Below are 15,075 nucleotides of genomic sequence, written 5' to 3' on the forward strand. Positions count from 1 at the left end.
GCCAGGAGGGGGCGCCCCCACAGTTTAGTGTCCTAATCTGACTCGCCCCCACCTGCTTAGAGCTGTCAGACCTGCAGTCGGCACGCAGGGCCGGGAGGATGGAGAGCTGGGAGGCTGTGGAGGGTTGGCGAGGTGAGCGTGCTATAAGCGCGACGATGGTGGCTCAGGGCTATTCATGCATCCCGATCTCTTCCTTCTTCCTTTCTGCATTTTTTTTTTTTTTTTTTTTTGGTACCGGGGATCAAACTCGGGACCTTGCACTTTCGAGGTAGGCAGCGGAACCACTGAGCTAAATCCCCGGCCTCCTTCTTCCATTCTGAATCCAGTTAGTATCTTACGCAGACCCCAGACTCTTTCCTTGGACCACAGACCCTTTTCTAACCACAAATCCTTTTGAGCCCAGATCTTGTCTCAGATCCAAAACTCCTTGGACCACAAACCTCTCCTTGGACTATAAGGTGCTCTTCATCCAATCTCAGACTACTTCCATCCTAGACCTCTGCTTTCAACCCACCTCCAGAACCTTCTGAAAATCCCAGCTCTTACTTCATCCCTGACGGTGTTTTCACCTTCAAACCCCTCCTTGGATAACGGATCTCTTCTGACCTCAGATCCTCTTTCAACAGCAACCTCATCGGGAAACCCTGATCCATCAGTGTAAGAGAGTGATCCTCAAACTTCAGTGTGTGTTGGGATCTTTGAAAGCAAACTCCCAGATTCCATTTCAGAGATCATGATTCAGTAAGCTGGAACAAGGTCTTTGGAACCTGAATATTTATTGTCATTTTAAGAGTTTTTTGATGTGGTTCTGGAAAGGACATTTTGAGAAAAAAAGTAATAGTCTGGGAAGATGGGGTTGAGGGGGGAATGGGGAGGATAAAAGGGAGAGAATGGGTCTCTGTAGTCTAGATATCTGAGTTCTGTTTCTGATAGTACTGCCAAAGTATGTGTGATCTTGAGTTAAACAGTCTCCTTCATGTTTAAGATGGAAAGAACAATAGTATTCGTTTTAAAGATTTATGAGGAGGATTAAATAAGGGTTGGAAGGTGCCTTGTGAAGGGCTTGGCAGTTACTCAATGCCATCAGCATCATTACTTTAATCTTGTGGATTCTCATTCTGTCCAAACCCATCCATCCCCTCCACATTTTCAGGAATTGCAACTGCACTACAGCTTGTGCTACTTCTTCACCTCCTAAGGATGAGAGATGTTTTCTTTCCGAGTCCTGTACTCCAGATATCTATTACACAGCCCACAGGCAGATGGAGGAAGCAGGTCAAGCCCCTGGACACACTACTCTTTCCCTAACACCAGACTCCGGGCTCAAAGACAATCAGCTTTAGCATTTACTATGGGCACAGCTGCTGCAGTACCACCTGTAGACAGGAGGTGACGGCAGTGGGTAGGAAACTGTTGGGTTTTAGAGAAAGGGCTGGGAGAGATTGAAAGGAGAGACAGGGTCACTCAGAGCTGTGTGGTGGAGGTGGGTGGATATGATGACTGTCTCAATATCTATAGGTAGAATTACACGTGCTTCCTCCCCACAGAGAGGACATTATTTCCTCAGTGAAGTCCTATTTTGCTTCTGTGAGGTCTGATCTCCTTAGTGGGACCTGTCCCCACTAAGTGAAGTCTGTGTCCCCTCAGTGATATTCACTCCTTCAGTGTATTTGAAGGCTCTTCGGTGGGGTTGGAGTCCTCTCATTGGGGTCCAATCTCCTTGGCAAAGTCTGTATCCGTATCTCCTAGGATGAAATTATATCCCATTAGAATCAGTGCCGTTCAATGGCATTTACATCCCTGTAGCAGAGTTCAAGCCTTTCTGTGGGATCTGACACCTCTTCCCCTGAAAGATCTGTACTCTCTTAGTGAAGTCCACATACCTTCAGTGAAGTGTGTGCTCCTTCAATGTGAGTGATGTCTCTTTGATTAAGTATCTGTCCCATCGCTGGTGTCCGTGTCCACTCCATGAAGTCTGTGTGCCCTGGTGGGCCCTGAGATCCTTTTCTTGAGGACTGAGTAGGCTCTGCATTATATGTCTGAACATGAGGAGACTTTTCTACTAAGGGTATGCTGGGCTTATGGTCATCTGGGCAAGGAACAGAGGAACAGACAGAAAGGGAGGAGTTGTAAGCCCTTCGTAGACACCAGGAGACAGAGGCTGACTGTTTCAGACCTCAGACTCACTCTTGGACTTAGGTATTTAAGGATTCTTCTTGACTTGACAGTGAGCCCATGAGTTGACCAGTAGGGTGGACCCTTATTTTTTTGTTGTTGTTTTTGGTTTTTGGTGTGTGTGTGGGTTGAACTAAGGACCTTGTGCTTTCAGGCAGGTGTGGGACCACTGAGGTAAATCCCTCCCCCGTTGTTGTTTGTTTTTGAGACTGGGTCTTGCTATGTAGTTCAGGCTGGCCTTGAACTCGAAGCAATCCTCCTGCCTCAGTCTCCTGAGTGTGGGGATTATAGGTGTGCACCACCACATGTGGGTCAGGGAGTCCTTATTGGTGGTAAGTGCAGGTAGGAGAGAGAGGATCCTGCCAGGCTTCTTTCTGGGTGGAGAGAGTAGAGGGAAGCCAGAGGTAGCTGAGCTCAAGTTGTGGCAAGTGAGAGGTATCCCTTAGTGAGATAAAGAAGCTGGAAAGCAATGAGAATGTGAATGATTCCTCCTATTTACATAGACTTTGGTATTCTATAAGCCTTAGCTTCAACTCGAGACAATAAAAACAGATTGAAGTCAGGGAACCTAGGCTTTCTTCTAACTTGCTCCTAACTTGGTCGTTATTTACTTTCTAATCTTACAAAACTTACTTCTCTTTCCTGGGTTTACCATTTGTGAAGTGAGGAATATCGTTTTGTTTCTGTCTTTGTTTTAAAAAGGCTTCTTCTGAAGGCTTCTCCTAGTTTTCACGTAAAGATTCTTGTAGTTTAGATTTGGGTGGAGGTTTATGGAAGCAAGGAGAATGAAAACGTTCTCAGAACTCTGAGAAAATTTGAGCAGGGCCCAGGGTTAGCAGAGAAGGGTGCCCTGTTCAGAGGGCTGCGCCCTCAAGGCCGAGGACTTTTTCCTGAGGTCAGAATGGGGTGTTGCTCAGAGAAGAGGGGACTTGGTGGAAAGGCTGTCACCTGGAACACTGCTCTCCATGTGGCTTTCCAACTCGGTAGAATGACAGTCGGGACTGTGCGATCAGACCGCGAGAAGATTCTGCAATGGACTTGACCCAACTCCACTTATTACCCCAGCCTTTTCTCCTTAGAGCCCTGCCCTAAGCCAACCCCTTATCTGTCACTCCAAAACCCCAGCTTGGTCACTCCATGGCCCTGCCTCCTGTCCTGTGACATTTACCCCGGCTACTCCCCATCACTCCATGGGTCCACCTCCTCGCCTGTCATGCCTGGTCCCGCCCCGGCGCTGTGATTGCCCGATCCCACTCTCTCCGGTCACGCCCCATTCCGCCCCTTCTGCTTTCACTCTACGGCTCTTTCCCTTCCGGCAAGTCGGCTCCGCCTCTACCCTTCGACTTTCACAGTACAGTGTATCTCTGTCTTCGGTAAGTCTGGCCCCGCCCTCACCACACGGCCCCGCCCATCCCTGACTACCTAGGACCCACCCCACTACCAGGTCCCGTCCCTCGTATAAAGGCTCCATCTCCGGGTGTTAGACTGTTTTCCACTCCCCGGCACCAGGCGAGGCTGCTGGAGCTGCCGCCGTGCTTGGAACTTGAGTGATGGGGCTTCCCGAAGAGCGGGGCCGCAGCTGCAGCGGCAGCGGGGGCCGGGAGGAATCTGGAGCCCGGGGCCGGGCGCGGAGCTGGTCTCCGCCGCCCGAGGTCAGCCGCGCCGCGCACGTCCGCTCGCTGCAGCGTTACCGCGAGCTGCACCGGCTCTCTGTGGAGGAACCGCGGGGTGAGGCTGGGCCCGGGAGCCGGAGGGCGCCAGTGAGGAGAGGAGATGGGCAGGTTCTTTTGGTAAACGGAGGGGTGCGTGAGGAGGTGGAGTTTCACTGAGATAAGAATTGTGGTGCTCTGAGGAGAAAGAAAAGGAATTCCGGGAGGAGATGGGGTTCTGTGAGGAGAGTTTTGCGACCTGAGGGTTCCTTTACAGTTGGGGCGATCCCTAGCTACTTAACAGTTCCGTGAGGAGGTGGGGGGTCCTTAGGAGATGCGGGGTTTCATGGCGGAGGTGAGCTTTCTTGAGGAGCTGGGTAGAGGGTTTCAGTGAAGAAAGTTCCATGAGAAAAGGAGACTCCTGACGTGAAAAGGGGTCTCTGAGGGCCAAAGGGGCACCTTTAGGAAGAGGCCAGAAGAGAATGTTCTTTGCCGACCTTTCACACAGACTCAGTCACTGCCTCTTGAGACCTCTAACTTGGAAACTGAGCAACTCTTGAAAGGCAGTAAATGGTCTAGTTCCATCTTGGGGTTCCCAGATCCATTTTTTAGTATATCAGCAATTCCAGTGAAATCATTCAATATAAGGCTGAAGAAGTCACTTAAATGTCAAGGTTTGTTTATTTGCTTGTTTGTTTTTGGTACCGGGATTGAACTCAGGACCTTGAGCTTTCGAGGCAGGGAGGCTGGCTCGGCAGGGAGGCAGGCGAGGGAGGCCACTGAGCTAAATCCCTAGCTAAATGTCAAGTTTTTAAAAATAAGTTTTTCCAGTACTGCGGATCAAACAAGCCGAAGGTCCCATACATTAGGTAAGTGCTGTACCACTGAGCTACACTTCCAGCCAAGTTTTTGTTTTTGTTTTAATTTGGGCACCGACAATAACTCAGGTTCTAATACATGTCCATATCTTAAAATGTGCCACAAAAATTCCGTCTTGCCTTTATTCTCGGTAAGGGGACAAAATTGCACCCCAGTTGAGAGGCAGTGTAATGTTTGGTAGTGGGAAAAGCATAGGCCACAAATCACACACTGAAAATTCAGCTTTACTCTGGCTCTGCCTGTCATTAACTGTGGGTCATAGGCAAATTTTTAACCTTTTCTGAGTTTCCTTTTCTTCATCTATAATATAGGAATAATAATACTTGCCTCATAGGTTTGTATAAGGACTAAAGTGGGTAATAAGCAAAGTGCATTATAGACTACCTGATGACCACAGACATTCAATAAATGGTGATCACTTGATAACAAAAATAACATGGATGAAGCAATTACTGAGTAATGAAAGACAGGATTGAATCAAATGTAAAGAGGTTGATTGCTGCAGGCACTGTCCAAATTTGAGTCCTCAGACCTTTTTTTATTTTTCTTTCTTTTTGTTTTCTCACATCATGAGTTCACCTGTTTCCTGGGGGTGAGCTATTACTACTGCAGTAACTCCTCTATATCTAGCCATGTACCCAGTGTTTCACTTAGGCTCTGGTCCTATATTGCACAGGACTATTGACCATTTGTGTTCATGTACCTTGATATTATTCCATATTTAACATGACTATGAATAGACTTTACCAATTTTCCCTCTCCAACCTGTTCTAATTTTCTAATTCCTACTGAGTTCAATCACACTATCCCAAACTATAAATCTCTTTCATCAACCTCTCCTTAAAAAATATCAAGCTATATATTTTACCTATTTATAGATACTGCTGTTGCTTATTGCTTGCTAAGCACAGTTCCACCCTGATTTGATATGGAAACTGCTATGATCCCCTTTTTATATAGAAGGAAACTGAAGCTTAGAGATGTAAACTAACTTGCATGATCATAATAGTTGTGGCGTTGGGATTTGAACCAAACAGTCTTTACTCAGCCTGTACTCCTATTTGTGGTACTTTTCTTCTTCCTTGACCTCAGAGTATGCTTTCCATCAAATTCTGTCAAATATCCCTTCAAACTCTCTCAGATTTACCTTTCTTCCATTTGCACAAGATATTTTAAATCAAGGAAACATCTCCCTAGTTCTCTTTTCTAGTTTTATCACCTTCAAACTCTCCAGTGGATTTAGCTAAACAACCATTAGGATGGTATTCTGGAAACACTTGCTTTCCTGTGTAGTTTCAAAAATTTTTAGTATTTCCTTATTTCCTACAGTTTCAAATTAAACTTGTTTTTCTTTCAAGGTCTCTAATCTAGACCTACCCCACCTCTTTATTCTTATCTACTATTAGGTCTTACCACACCCCTCATTCTAAACAGGTCATTCTTGATATCTTGGATACATGAAAGTCCCTCTTACCTCGCTGCTTCATTTTCCTTCTGTTCCTTTCTACCTAATTAAACTACCAATTCATCATCCCAATCTGTTCTTGTCTTTTTCCTCTTTTTTATTGAACCCAAGACCTCACAATGCTAGGCAAGCTTTTTTTTTTTTTTCCCCAGTACTGGGTTTGAACCCAGGCCCTTTGTACTAAGTTACATCTCCAGCCCTTTTTATTTTGAGACAAGGTCTCAAAAAAGTTGCCCAGGCTGGGCTCAAACTTGCGATCCTCCTGCCTCAGCTTTCCAGAGTGCTGAGATTACAGGTGTGTGTCACCGTGCTCAGCTGGGCAAGCATATTTTTGAGTGTCTGCATTCTCATTGTTCAGTGTATAGTCCTTTGGAGAGTTTCTTAGGCTTTCTGAGCTTTAGTTTTCTCATCTATAAAATTAGAGTAATATATATTTTGTAGGACTATAACATACTGTCATAAAGATTAAATAAAGTTAATCTAGTTCTGATACATGAGTAGCATTCACTAAATGCCAGTTGCCATATGCTTTTTCCTTAATAGCTATTCAGTATCCTATTGCATTATTAGTGTTCATCAGATTGCCTAGCATTGCAAGGTCTTGAGTTCAATTTTGGGGGTTTTGAGTTGTTTCCAGTTTCTCTATTATTTACAGTGTTGCTATAAACATTTCTTTAGGAATCACTTTGTTCTCTTGAGTATATTCCTCAAAGTTGAGTTAGCCAATAAAAGGGTCAAAAAATTTATGGCTCTTGTCAGCCATTGCCCTGCTATCCAATAAGATTGTGCTGATTTCTTACAATGTCATTATTGTATAGGTATATCTATTTTCCCAGGACCACCAAACCAGTGAGTTTAATCTTTGTTAGTTTTATTAGTATATAATGCACCTTAATATTGATATAGTTTGGATTTCCTTAATAGATTGTGATTTAGCTTTAAATTATATTCTTTTGTATATTCAAAACTATTTCTTGTATTAGTCTTTTCTCTCCATGTAGATTGTTTAAATTATTTTTTCTTTTGTTTGTTTGTTTTTTTGCAGAAACTAGGATTGAACTCAGGACCTCCTTGCACTTGGCAGGCAGGCGCAGCACCACTGAGCTACATCCCCAGCCTTGTTTGTTTGTTTTTGAGGCTGGGCCTCAAGGTGTCACCCAACCTGGTCTTGAACTGCCTCAGCTTTCTGAGTAGCTGAGAGTGGCCTATACCACCATGTCTAGCCTAGATTGTATAAATTCTAAATCATGGAACCTGGAACAAATTATTTAGTCTATATGATTTTGTTTCTTATGAAACTAGGGGGTCATAATTTCTAAGATTTCATCCCTTGTTTAAGTTCTAAGTGTCTCTTTCCCCTATGACTCCCAAACCAGTACTCATCCTTAATTCTCTGCCTTTGCTTGTCTTACTTGTTGAGTATATTTTCTCCAGAGTAATAAGGCAAATTTTTGGGCTGGGCATTTAGTTCAGTGGTTCTGCTGCCTGCCTTGCAAGCGCAAGGTCCTAAATTCAATCCCCGGTACCAAAAAAAAAAAAAGGCAGATTTTTAAGAATGTAAATCTGATCAGGTAGCTCTCTTGTTTAAAGCCTTTTAATGACTTTCCATGTCCTTGGGATAAATATCAGATTCCTTATCATGCACAGAATAATTGCATGATCTGCTCAATTATGTATAAATCCCAGCATTAGTTCTTGTTTTCTTTATTCTTAGTGTTTTGGCCTCAAAGAGTTTCTCTTAACATAAGTCCAGGTTCCCTCACATCCGATATTTGTGCTCTCATTTGGTGAGAAACTAGAGAAAAACTCATCTTTTGGTTTTTAGCAAAAATATCTTCCTCACCAAAGTTCAAATCTTGACTTAGGTAAAATGTGTAACCTGAGGCAACTTAGTTAACCTCTCTGACCCTTGATTTTCAAATTTATAAAATGAGAGTGAGCCAGTCACATGGCTGTGATCCCAGCACTCTGAGAGGCTCAGGCAGAAGGATTACCGAGTTTGAAGCCACCATGGGCTACATAGTGAGTTCAAGCCTAGCCTAAACTACATTGTGAGACCTTGTCTCAAAAAACCAACAAAGCAAAACAAACAAAAAAACAATGAAAATGAGAGTGAAATAATACTTCCTTCATGATAAGGATTAAATGAAATACTACATGTAAAGAGTTTAAAGTAACATCTGACACACAGTAACACTGTGTAAGTGGTAATAGAAGGAAGGGGATGCTCAATAAATGATTGTGAAGAGAGAATGAACAATTTGAGAGAAGCAAAAGATGGTCATGTCTGTGGGAAAACAATTTCTTCTTTTCACTATTTCATTAAAAATTTTACCGGCATGACTCCTAGTACCACAAAAGAAAAAAATTATTGAATACTTACTATGAAAAATGGGTAGACAGTTTTAAGGACAAAGGGAAGAATTTGAATCAAGATTCAGCCCATGGAAATAAAAGTACATTCGAAGAATGGTAGGGCTGGTGGTTTAGCTCAATGGCACTGCATCTGCCTCACAAATGCAAGGTGTTGAGTTTGATCCCCGGTAGCAAAAAAAAAAAAGCAGCTTCTGCAAGGAGAATGGTAGGTGACAAGATTAGATAGGTGAGGAAGGGTCCTAGGATAAGAAAGTTGTAACTTGGTCCCATGCATAGATTGGTAAGCCATCATAGGACAAATATCTCTGAAAATCTTAGTTATGTTGCCTGGGGTTTTTTGTTGTTGCAGAGTTTTGGGGAGATATTGCCAAGGAATTTTATTGGAAGACCCCATGTCTCGGCCCATTCCTGCAGTATAACTTTGATGTGACTAAAGGAAAAATCTTCATTGAATGGATGAAAGGAGCAACTACCAATATCTGCTACAATGTACTGGATCGAAATGTCCATGAGAAGAAACTTGGAGATAAAGTTGCTTTTTACTGGTAATAATATTTATTTTTTATTTTGTGCCAGATAAAAAGAGTCACCTATCCTATTATATAGTCACACTATACTATTATATAGTGTTTCACACTATATAATTTTAATTACTTTAAAATTTATTAAGTCATTTGGTGCTTATAACACCTCAGAGTAAACAAAGTATCATAAAAATACTTCAAGGAAGTTAAATTCTTTTCTTCAAAGTCTCATAACCAGCTGGGTGTGGAGGCACACACCTGTAATCCCAGCTCTCTGGAAGGCTGAAGCTGGAGGATAGAAAGTTCAAGGCCAAACTGGGCAATTTAGCAAGGCCCTGTCTCAAAATAAAATAAAAAGAGCTGGAGATGTAGCTCAGTAAGTAGTAGAGCACTTACCTAGCATGTCCTAGGTTTAAGTACTGAAAAAAAAACATGAACAGTATGTGATAAGATTGAATTTAAAACCATGTGTATTGCCTTGTTGGCTAGCGTTCTTGGCCTATGGTTAAAGAGGAAGAAGGGAGGGGGTGGTAACTGGAAGAGAACAGGACTGAGTAGCTTTCTTTCCCATTCTTGCTTTGGGAAGAAAACGTGAATACTGGATTTTTCACCATCACTATCACTGTTATCGTTACTTTTTCCTGGGCTATGTGCCAGACATTATGCTTAAGTGCTTAACAAACACTATCTCATTTGATACAGCAATTATGATAGCACTATTTCTTTTCTTCATTTTACATATATGGAAACTGAAATTCTGAAAAATTCAATGACTTCTGAAGTCAAACACCTAACAAGAAGCAGGACTGAGATTCAAACCTGGGTAGTATAAGACAGAGCTTAAATTTTTAAACATGATACTGTATACTACTCTAACTCCTTACCTTAACCTCTTAACAGCTTTGCAAAATAGGTGTTAGTTGCATTTTACAGCTGTAAAACTTAAGCAAAGAAATGTTACATAGTGAACAAAGTCATAAAGTGACAGAGTCAAAATTCAAACCCAAGTCTGTCTGATTCCTTGCTTGTAGAACTAGGCAATACAGCTTCCTCAGCTACTCAGTCCTGTAGGAACTTTCTAAGACCTCCTTTTCCTAGCAATGTAGCTCTCTAGGAAGTATTACTACACTTAACCTAAATAAGACATTGAAGTTCCAGTAACTGGGGTATCACTTCTGCCACCACCCATAAGCAGTCTGCAAACTGATCTATTTTTTAAAACTAGTTAATAAGAATGGGTTGGATGCTTCACGGAAGAACTAAATTAATAATTAGTCAAAATTTCTTTGCTGCCGCCTGCCTTGCAAGTGCAAGGTCCTGAGTTTGATCCCCTGGTACCAAAAAAAGAAAAAATAAATTTCCCCAGTTTGTGTGATATACTGAGAAGTACACTAATCTGAGAAACAAGAAATTTAGGTTCTTATTCCAACTCTGCCATTAACTTGCCCTGTGACCACAGGCAAAGTATTTTACTACCTCAGAATCATTTTCCTCTTTCATAAAATGGGAATAGTAATTCCACTTTTATCTTTCTCACTAGGTTGTTTTAAAAAATCAGATGATCCTGTAAAAGTATTTATTTATTAATTTATTTGGAAACACTGTACTTTGAATGTTAGGGTTTTTGTTTGTTTGTTTTTTGGGGTTTTTTTTAGTTTTTTGAGACAGAGTCTTGCTCTATAGTCAAGCTGGGCTTAAGCGCACAATCCTCCTGCCTCAACTTCCCAAGTGCTGAGATTATAGGCATGTGCCATCAAGCCTGGCACATAAAAGGCTGATTACCACATTACTATTGCTCAACTAGGGGTCCTTCTGCCACTGAAACTCACCATTATGTCTGTTTTTTGATTCTTGCTCTAGGGCTTATGGCTTGAGCTCAAGCCAACACTCGGGCCCTCCTCTTAGGCTCCTTAAGGTTCAGAAAACCTTTAAAAATCTACAAAGGAGATGCTTTTGTCTGAATGCTTGTTTCCTGATTTGAAAGAACTCAGGTGCTCAAAGAAAGACTGAGAAATCACAGTCCACATTTGTCTAATCACTGAATATTGCTTCAAAAATTCTGAAGGTGGGCAGGGGATTTAGCTTAGTGGCACCATGCCTGCTTCACAAGCACCAAGGTCCTGAGTTCAATCCCTGATACCAAAAAAAAAAAATCCTGAAGCCTTTTTTTTCTTGAGATGCCAGTTCCCCTACCATCTTTTCCTGAACAGGCTTTAAAGGAGCCTTTCTTTCCTGAAATGTAAAATGGGGGGAGTCAGTTAAATCAGTGTTTTCCAAAGCATGCTTCAGGAACCAATAATGACTTTTTTTCTCTTTTTGTGATGCTGGGAATTGAACCCAGCACCTCATGCATGTTAGGCAAGCACTATTGAGCTATACCCTAGCACTTTTAATTTTTTATTTTGAGACATAGTGCTTCCAAATTGCCCAGGCTAGCCTTAAACTTGTGATCCTTCTACCCCAGCCTCCCCGAATATTGGAGTTACAGGTGTATCCAACAATACTCAGCTATTCCTGCCTTATTTTTGTACTATTTGCCTTTATCAAATACTCAATATTTTCTAAACCTTTCTATCATGTTATTTATTTTATTAAGTCCTCCTTCTCTGCCATAGTCCTCCCTGTTAGAATCTGCCTTCTCTGTACACTACTTTTTTTTTTTTTTTTTTTTGAGACAGAGTCCTGTTTAGGCTGGACTCGAACTCACTATGTAGTCCAGGTTGGCCTTGAACTTTGTGGTGATCCTCCTGCCTCAGCCTCCCGAGTGCTGGGATCACAGGCGTGTATCAGCACACCTGGCCTCTGCTCTAATTTTTATGATTTAAAAAAATGACTTTTTTTTTTTTTTTTTTTTTGGTACCGGGGATTGAACTCTGGACCTTGTGCTTGCAAGGCAGGCAGCAGAACCACTGAGCTAAATCCCTGGCCCCCAAAATGACATTTTTTCAGTGATTTGCTGCAATTGATGTACTTCTTCTTTTTTTTTTGGTAGCAGGGATTGAATTCGGGTCCTTGTGTTTGCGCAGCAGGCAGCGAAACCACTGAGCTAAATCCCGGGCCCTGATGTCCTTCTTATAGAGCTAGTTTACCTTCCTTCCTTCCTCCCTTCTCCCTTTCCTTCTTCTCCCTCCCCTCCCCCTCTTCCTCCTTCTAATCCATTTCCATTCTGCCAGTATTGGCTAGCAAACACAGGGACACTCTACCATCAAACAAGAGCTACATTCCCAGCTCTTTTTTTATTTTCTTATTTTGAGACAGTATTGCTAAATTGCCTAGCTGGCCTTCAATTTGTAATCCTCCTGCCTCATTCATTCTCCAGAGGAGCTGGGATTAGAGATGTATGTAAATACACCTGGATAGAGCTTTCTTTTCTTAGGGGCTTTTTCTCAATTTAAACTGTGTCATTTAGATGGCTGTAGTAGCATTAGCAAGTCACATTTGTAGCTCATTTCTTGTTTTGAGACATGTATTATATATGCATTGAAATAATCTGCAAAGGAAATAATTCTCTTAGGAAAATATCCTAATTAGCCAAATAGAAGAATTTAGCCTATTATTTTTAGCTTGACATATAGTAAATATTCAGGGGGTGATAGTATTTTTAGAACTTTAAGCAAGTGTTAGAATCTGTCTAGGTCAATTTTCTTTATAGATTGATAGGTTAAGGACCAGAGAGGCTAAGTGGTTTACCTAAAGGTTATATACATTTTGCAGACAGGACTAAGACTATTTTCCAGGTTTTCTCACTCCTTGTCAACTGTTCTTTTTCTCCATAGGACAGCACTCATTCTAGTAGCCAACACTTGGCTGTAACAGTTGAAAAGAGAAGTTGGCCATAATAGTCGTTTTTATTAATTTCTTTTAAAAATCAGATAAAATTTTTTATCAGGTTTGAGATGTTCCAGATCTTGGTTTCATAGAATTTACATTCTATTTGGAAAGACTAAATAGTCCTGTATAACATAACCTGAAAACAAAGGTGAAACTACAAAGAACTACTTATCCAAATTTTTACTTACCAAATTTTTCATAGACTAGAGAAAGCATTGTAAGGAGGTAGTAGAATGTAAAGATTAAGAGAGTGGGTTTTTTGTTTTTAAGCCTAGTTTGAGTCTGCCACTTGGGTAATTTACTTAACCCCTTGAGCCTCAGTTTTGTTAATTGTAAAATGTGGGTAAAAATATCTTTCATCTCATGGAGTTGTCAATTGAATAAAATTGAATAGGATGACAAATCCATGTGTTCAATTCCTGGTATATTGAAAGCACTGAATAGATATTAGTCACTATCATTATTTTTGAACAGTGAGAAGGCTGTTTGTTTGGAATAAAAGGTTTATGCAAGGAATAATTTATTCATTCAACAAATACTTATTGAGAACTGACAATGTGGTAGGAATTATTCTGAACAAGACAAAGTTCATGCTCTCATGCAAGTTAGTCTAGCTTGAGGAGACAGTAAACAAACAAACTGATACATTTATGACACATAGGAATAGGTGCTATAGAAAAATACAGAGCAAAGGAAAAGGGAATGACAATGCAGACTGGGGATTGATAAGCAAAGAAGGTGAAGGTAACAAATCTTGGCAAAGATTTGAAGGGAATGATGGAATGTGCCATGCAGATGGTTGAGGTAGGGAGGGGAAATGTTCCAGATACATAGAAGAGCAAATGTAGCCAGGGATTTAGCACAGTGGTTTCGCTGCCTGCTGCGCAAGTGCAAGGACCCAAGTTCGATCCCTGGTACCAAAAAAAAAGAAGAGCAAATGTTGCTGCCTGGTGTGTTTGAAGAGTAGCTAGGAAGTTAGTGTAACTGAAGCAGTGTGATCTAGAGAGAGTATTATTGAGGTCAGCAGGATGCTAGATCATGTAGAACCTTGAAAGCCAATATAGACTTTGGCTTTTAGTCATAGTGAAATGGGAAACTGCTAGATAATCTTGAGCATACACATAATAATGAGTTGGCTTATATTTAGGATCTGTCTTTTGTGTTGTCTTTGTGTTGAGAAAAGATTGTAGAAGGCAAAAGTAGAAGCAGGTAGACTGATTAGAAGTTGACTACAGAAATTAGATGAGATAAAATGATTTTGGCCATAGCAGCAGTTGTAAAGGTCATTAGAAGTGGTCAAAATCTGTATCTTTTTTTTTTTGGTACTGGAGATTGAACTCAGGACCTTGCACTTGCAAGGCAGGCAGCGGCACCACTGAGCTACATCTCCAGCTCTGTATCTTTTTTGAATAAATCGACTGAAATTTTCTGGCTTAGATTGGAAGTGGAGAGTGAGAGAAGAAGTTAAGGTTGTCTCCAACAGTTGGTGAGGCTCCGGTATGAGAGATTATTGTTTTTGGAGATCTATGAAAGGATTTTATTCAGGGAAATGATGTAGTCAAAGCTGGGCATAAGATTAATGTGGGTACATATAGAAACAGGAGTGTGATGCCTGAGAACTGAGAGTTTGTAATTCAGTGTGGAGATGCCTGAACTTGGATGCCACTGATGGGAGTGGAATGGAAAGATAAAATTTTGGATTAGTTTAGAGGAACAGAACCAGGACAGGTAACAAGGTATGGATGGGGGATCAGGGGGAAAAATTAGAGGGAAGAATCAACAGTTCTCTTGGTCTATATAGCACTTTGCCTTTTTCAAAGGCTCACATTCATCTGATCCAAGTGTTAAATTTGTCCCCTATAACAAGACTTTGATTTCAACCTCTCTTGTACTCTCTTTCCCCTCATGTGGCAGGTAGGACTGTTATGAGAGTTTATATGAATGTGTGTAAGAAGATGATCAGGGACAAAATATTGGGATGGTCATTTAGAGAGATAGTGAAGGTGAAGGCAGCTGAAGGAGTGGGAGATGGCTAGTTGAAAGGACTCTGGAGGACAGCAAGGGATATGGGGAATTAACTAAAGAGTTTATGGGAAGAGGGTGGAAAGAGTAGTTAATGTCTGGTATGTTGTGGTAATTTGTACTAGCTTCGTCATCTCTAGGTTATTTCAAGAGA

The 15,075-nt window shown here is 41.4% G+C and overlaps 1 protein-coding gene and 1 long non-coding RNA gene across 6 annotated transcripts in view; one reads left to right on the plus strand and one right to left on the minus strand.

Moving 5' to 3' along the window:
• Nucleotides 1-411: 411 nt before the first annotated feature.
• On the minus strand, nt 412-3,316 carry LOC110346316 (uncharacterized). The gene is made up of 3 exons (XR_002390266.2): nt 3,124-3,316; nt 1,884-2,089; nt 412-1,745 (listed from the first exon to the last, which is right to left on the minus strand). It is a non-coding gene; the product is annotated as an uncharacterized LOC110346316 (long non-coding RNA).
• Nucleotides 3,317-3,400: 84 nt separating this feature from the next.
• Nucleotides 3,401-15,075, plus strand: part of Acss2 (acyl-CoA synthetase short chain family member 2) — a 43,796-nt gene continuing 32,121 nt past the window's right edge. The window contains exons 1-2 of one of the 5 annotated variants that reach the window (XM_087188923.1): nt 3,401-3,548; nt 8,894-9,089. In XM_087188923.1, coding sequence (XP_087045049.1) covers nt 9,001-9,089 — 89 coding nt within the window. In that variant the 5' untranslated portion in view covers nt 3,401-3,548; nt 8,894-9,000. Of the gene's footprint in view, nt 3,549-3,626; nt 3,904-4,674; nt 4,694-8,893; nt 9,090-15,075 lie in introns of those variants that run through there. The other 4 variants (XM_087188921.1, XM_087188922.1, XM_004867890.4 and 1 more) reach the window with 4 other exon arrangements.

This window comes from Heterocephalus glaber, unplaced genomic scaffold (assembly GCF_053883595.1).
Source record: "Heterocephalus glaber isolate CG9 unplaced genomic scaffold, H.glaber_assembly_v1.0 deba00001532, whole genome shotgun sequence".
Lineage (NCBI taxonomy): Eukaryota > Metazoa > Chordata > Mammalia > Rodentia > Bathyergidae > Heterocephalus > Heterocephalus glaber.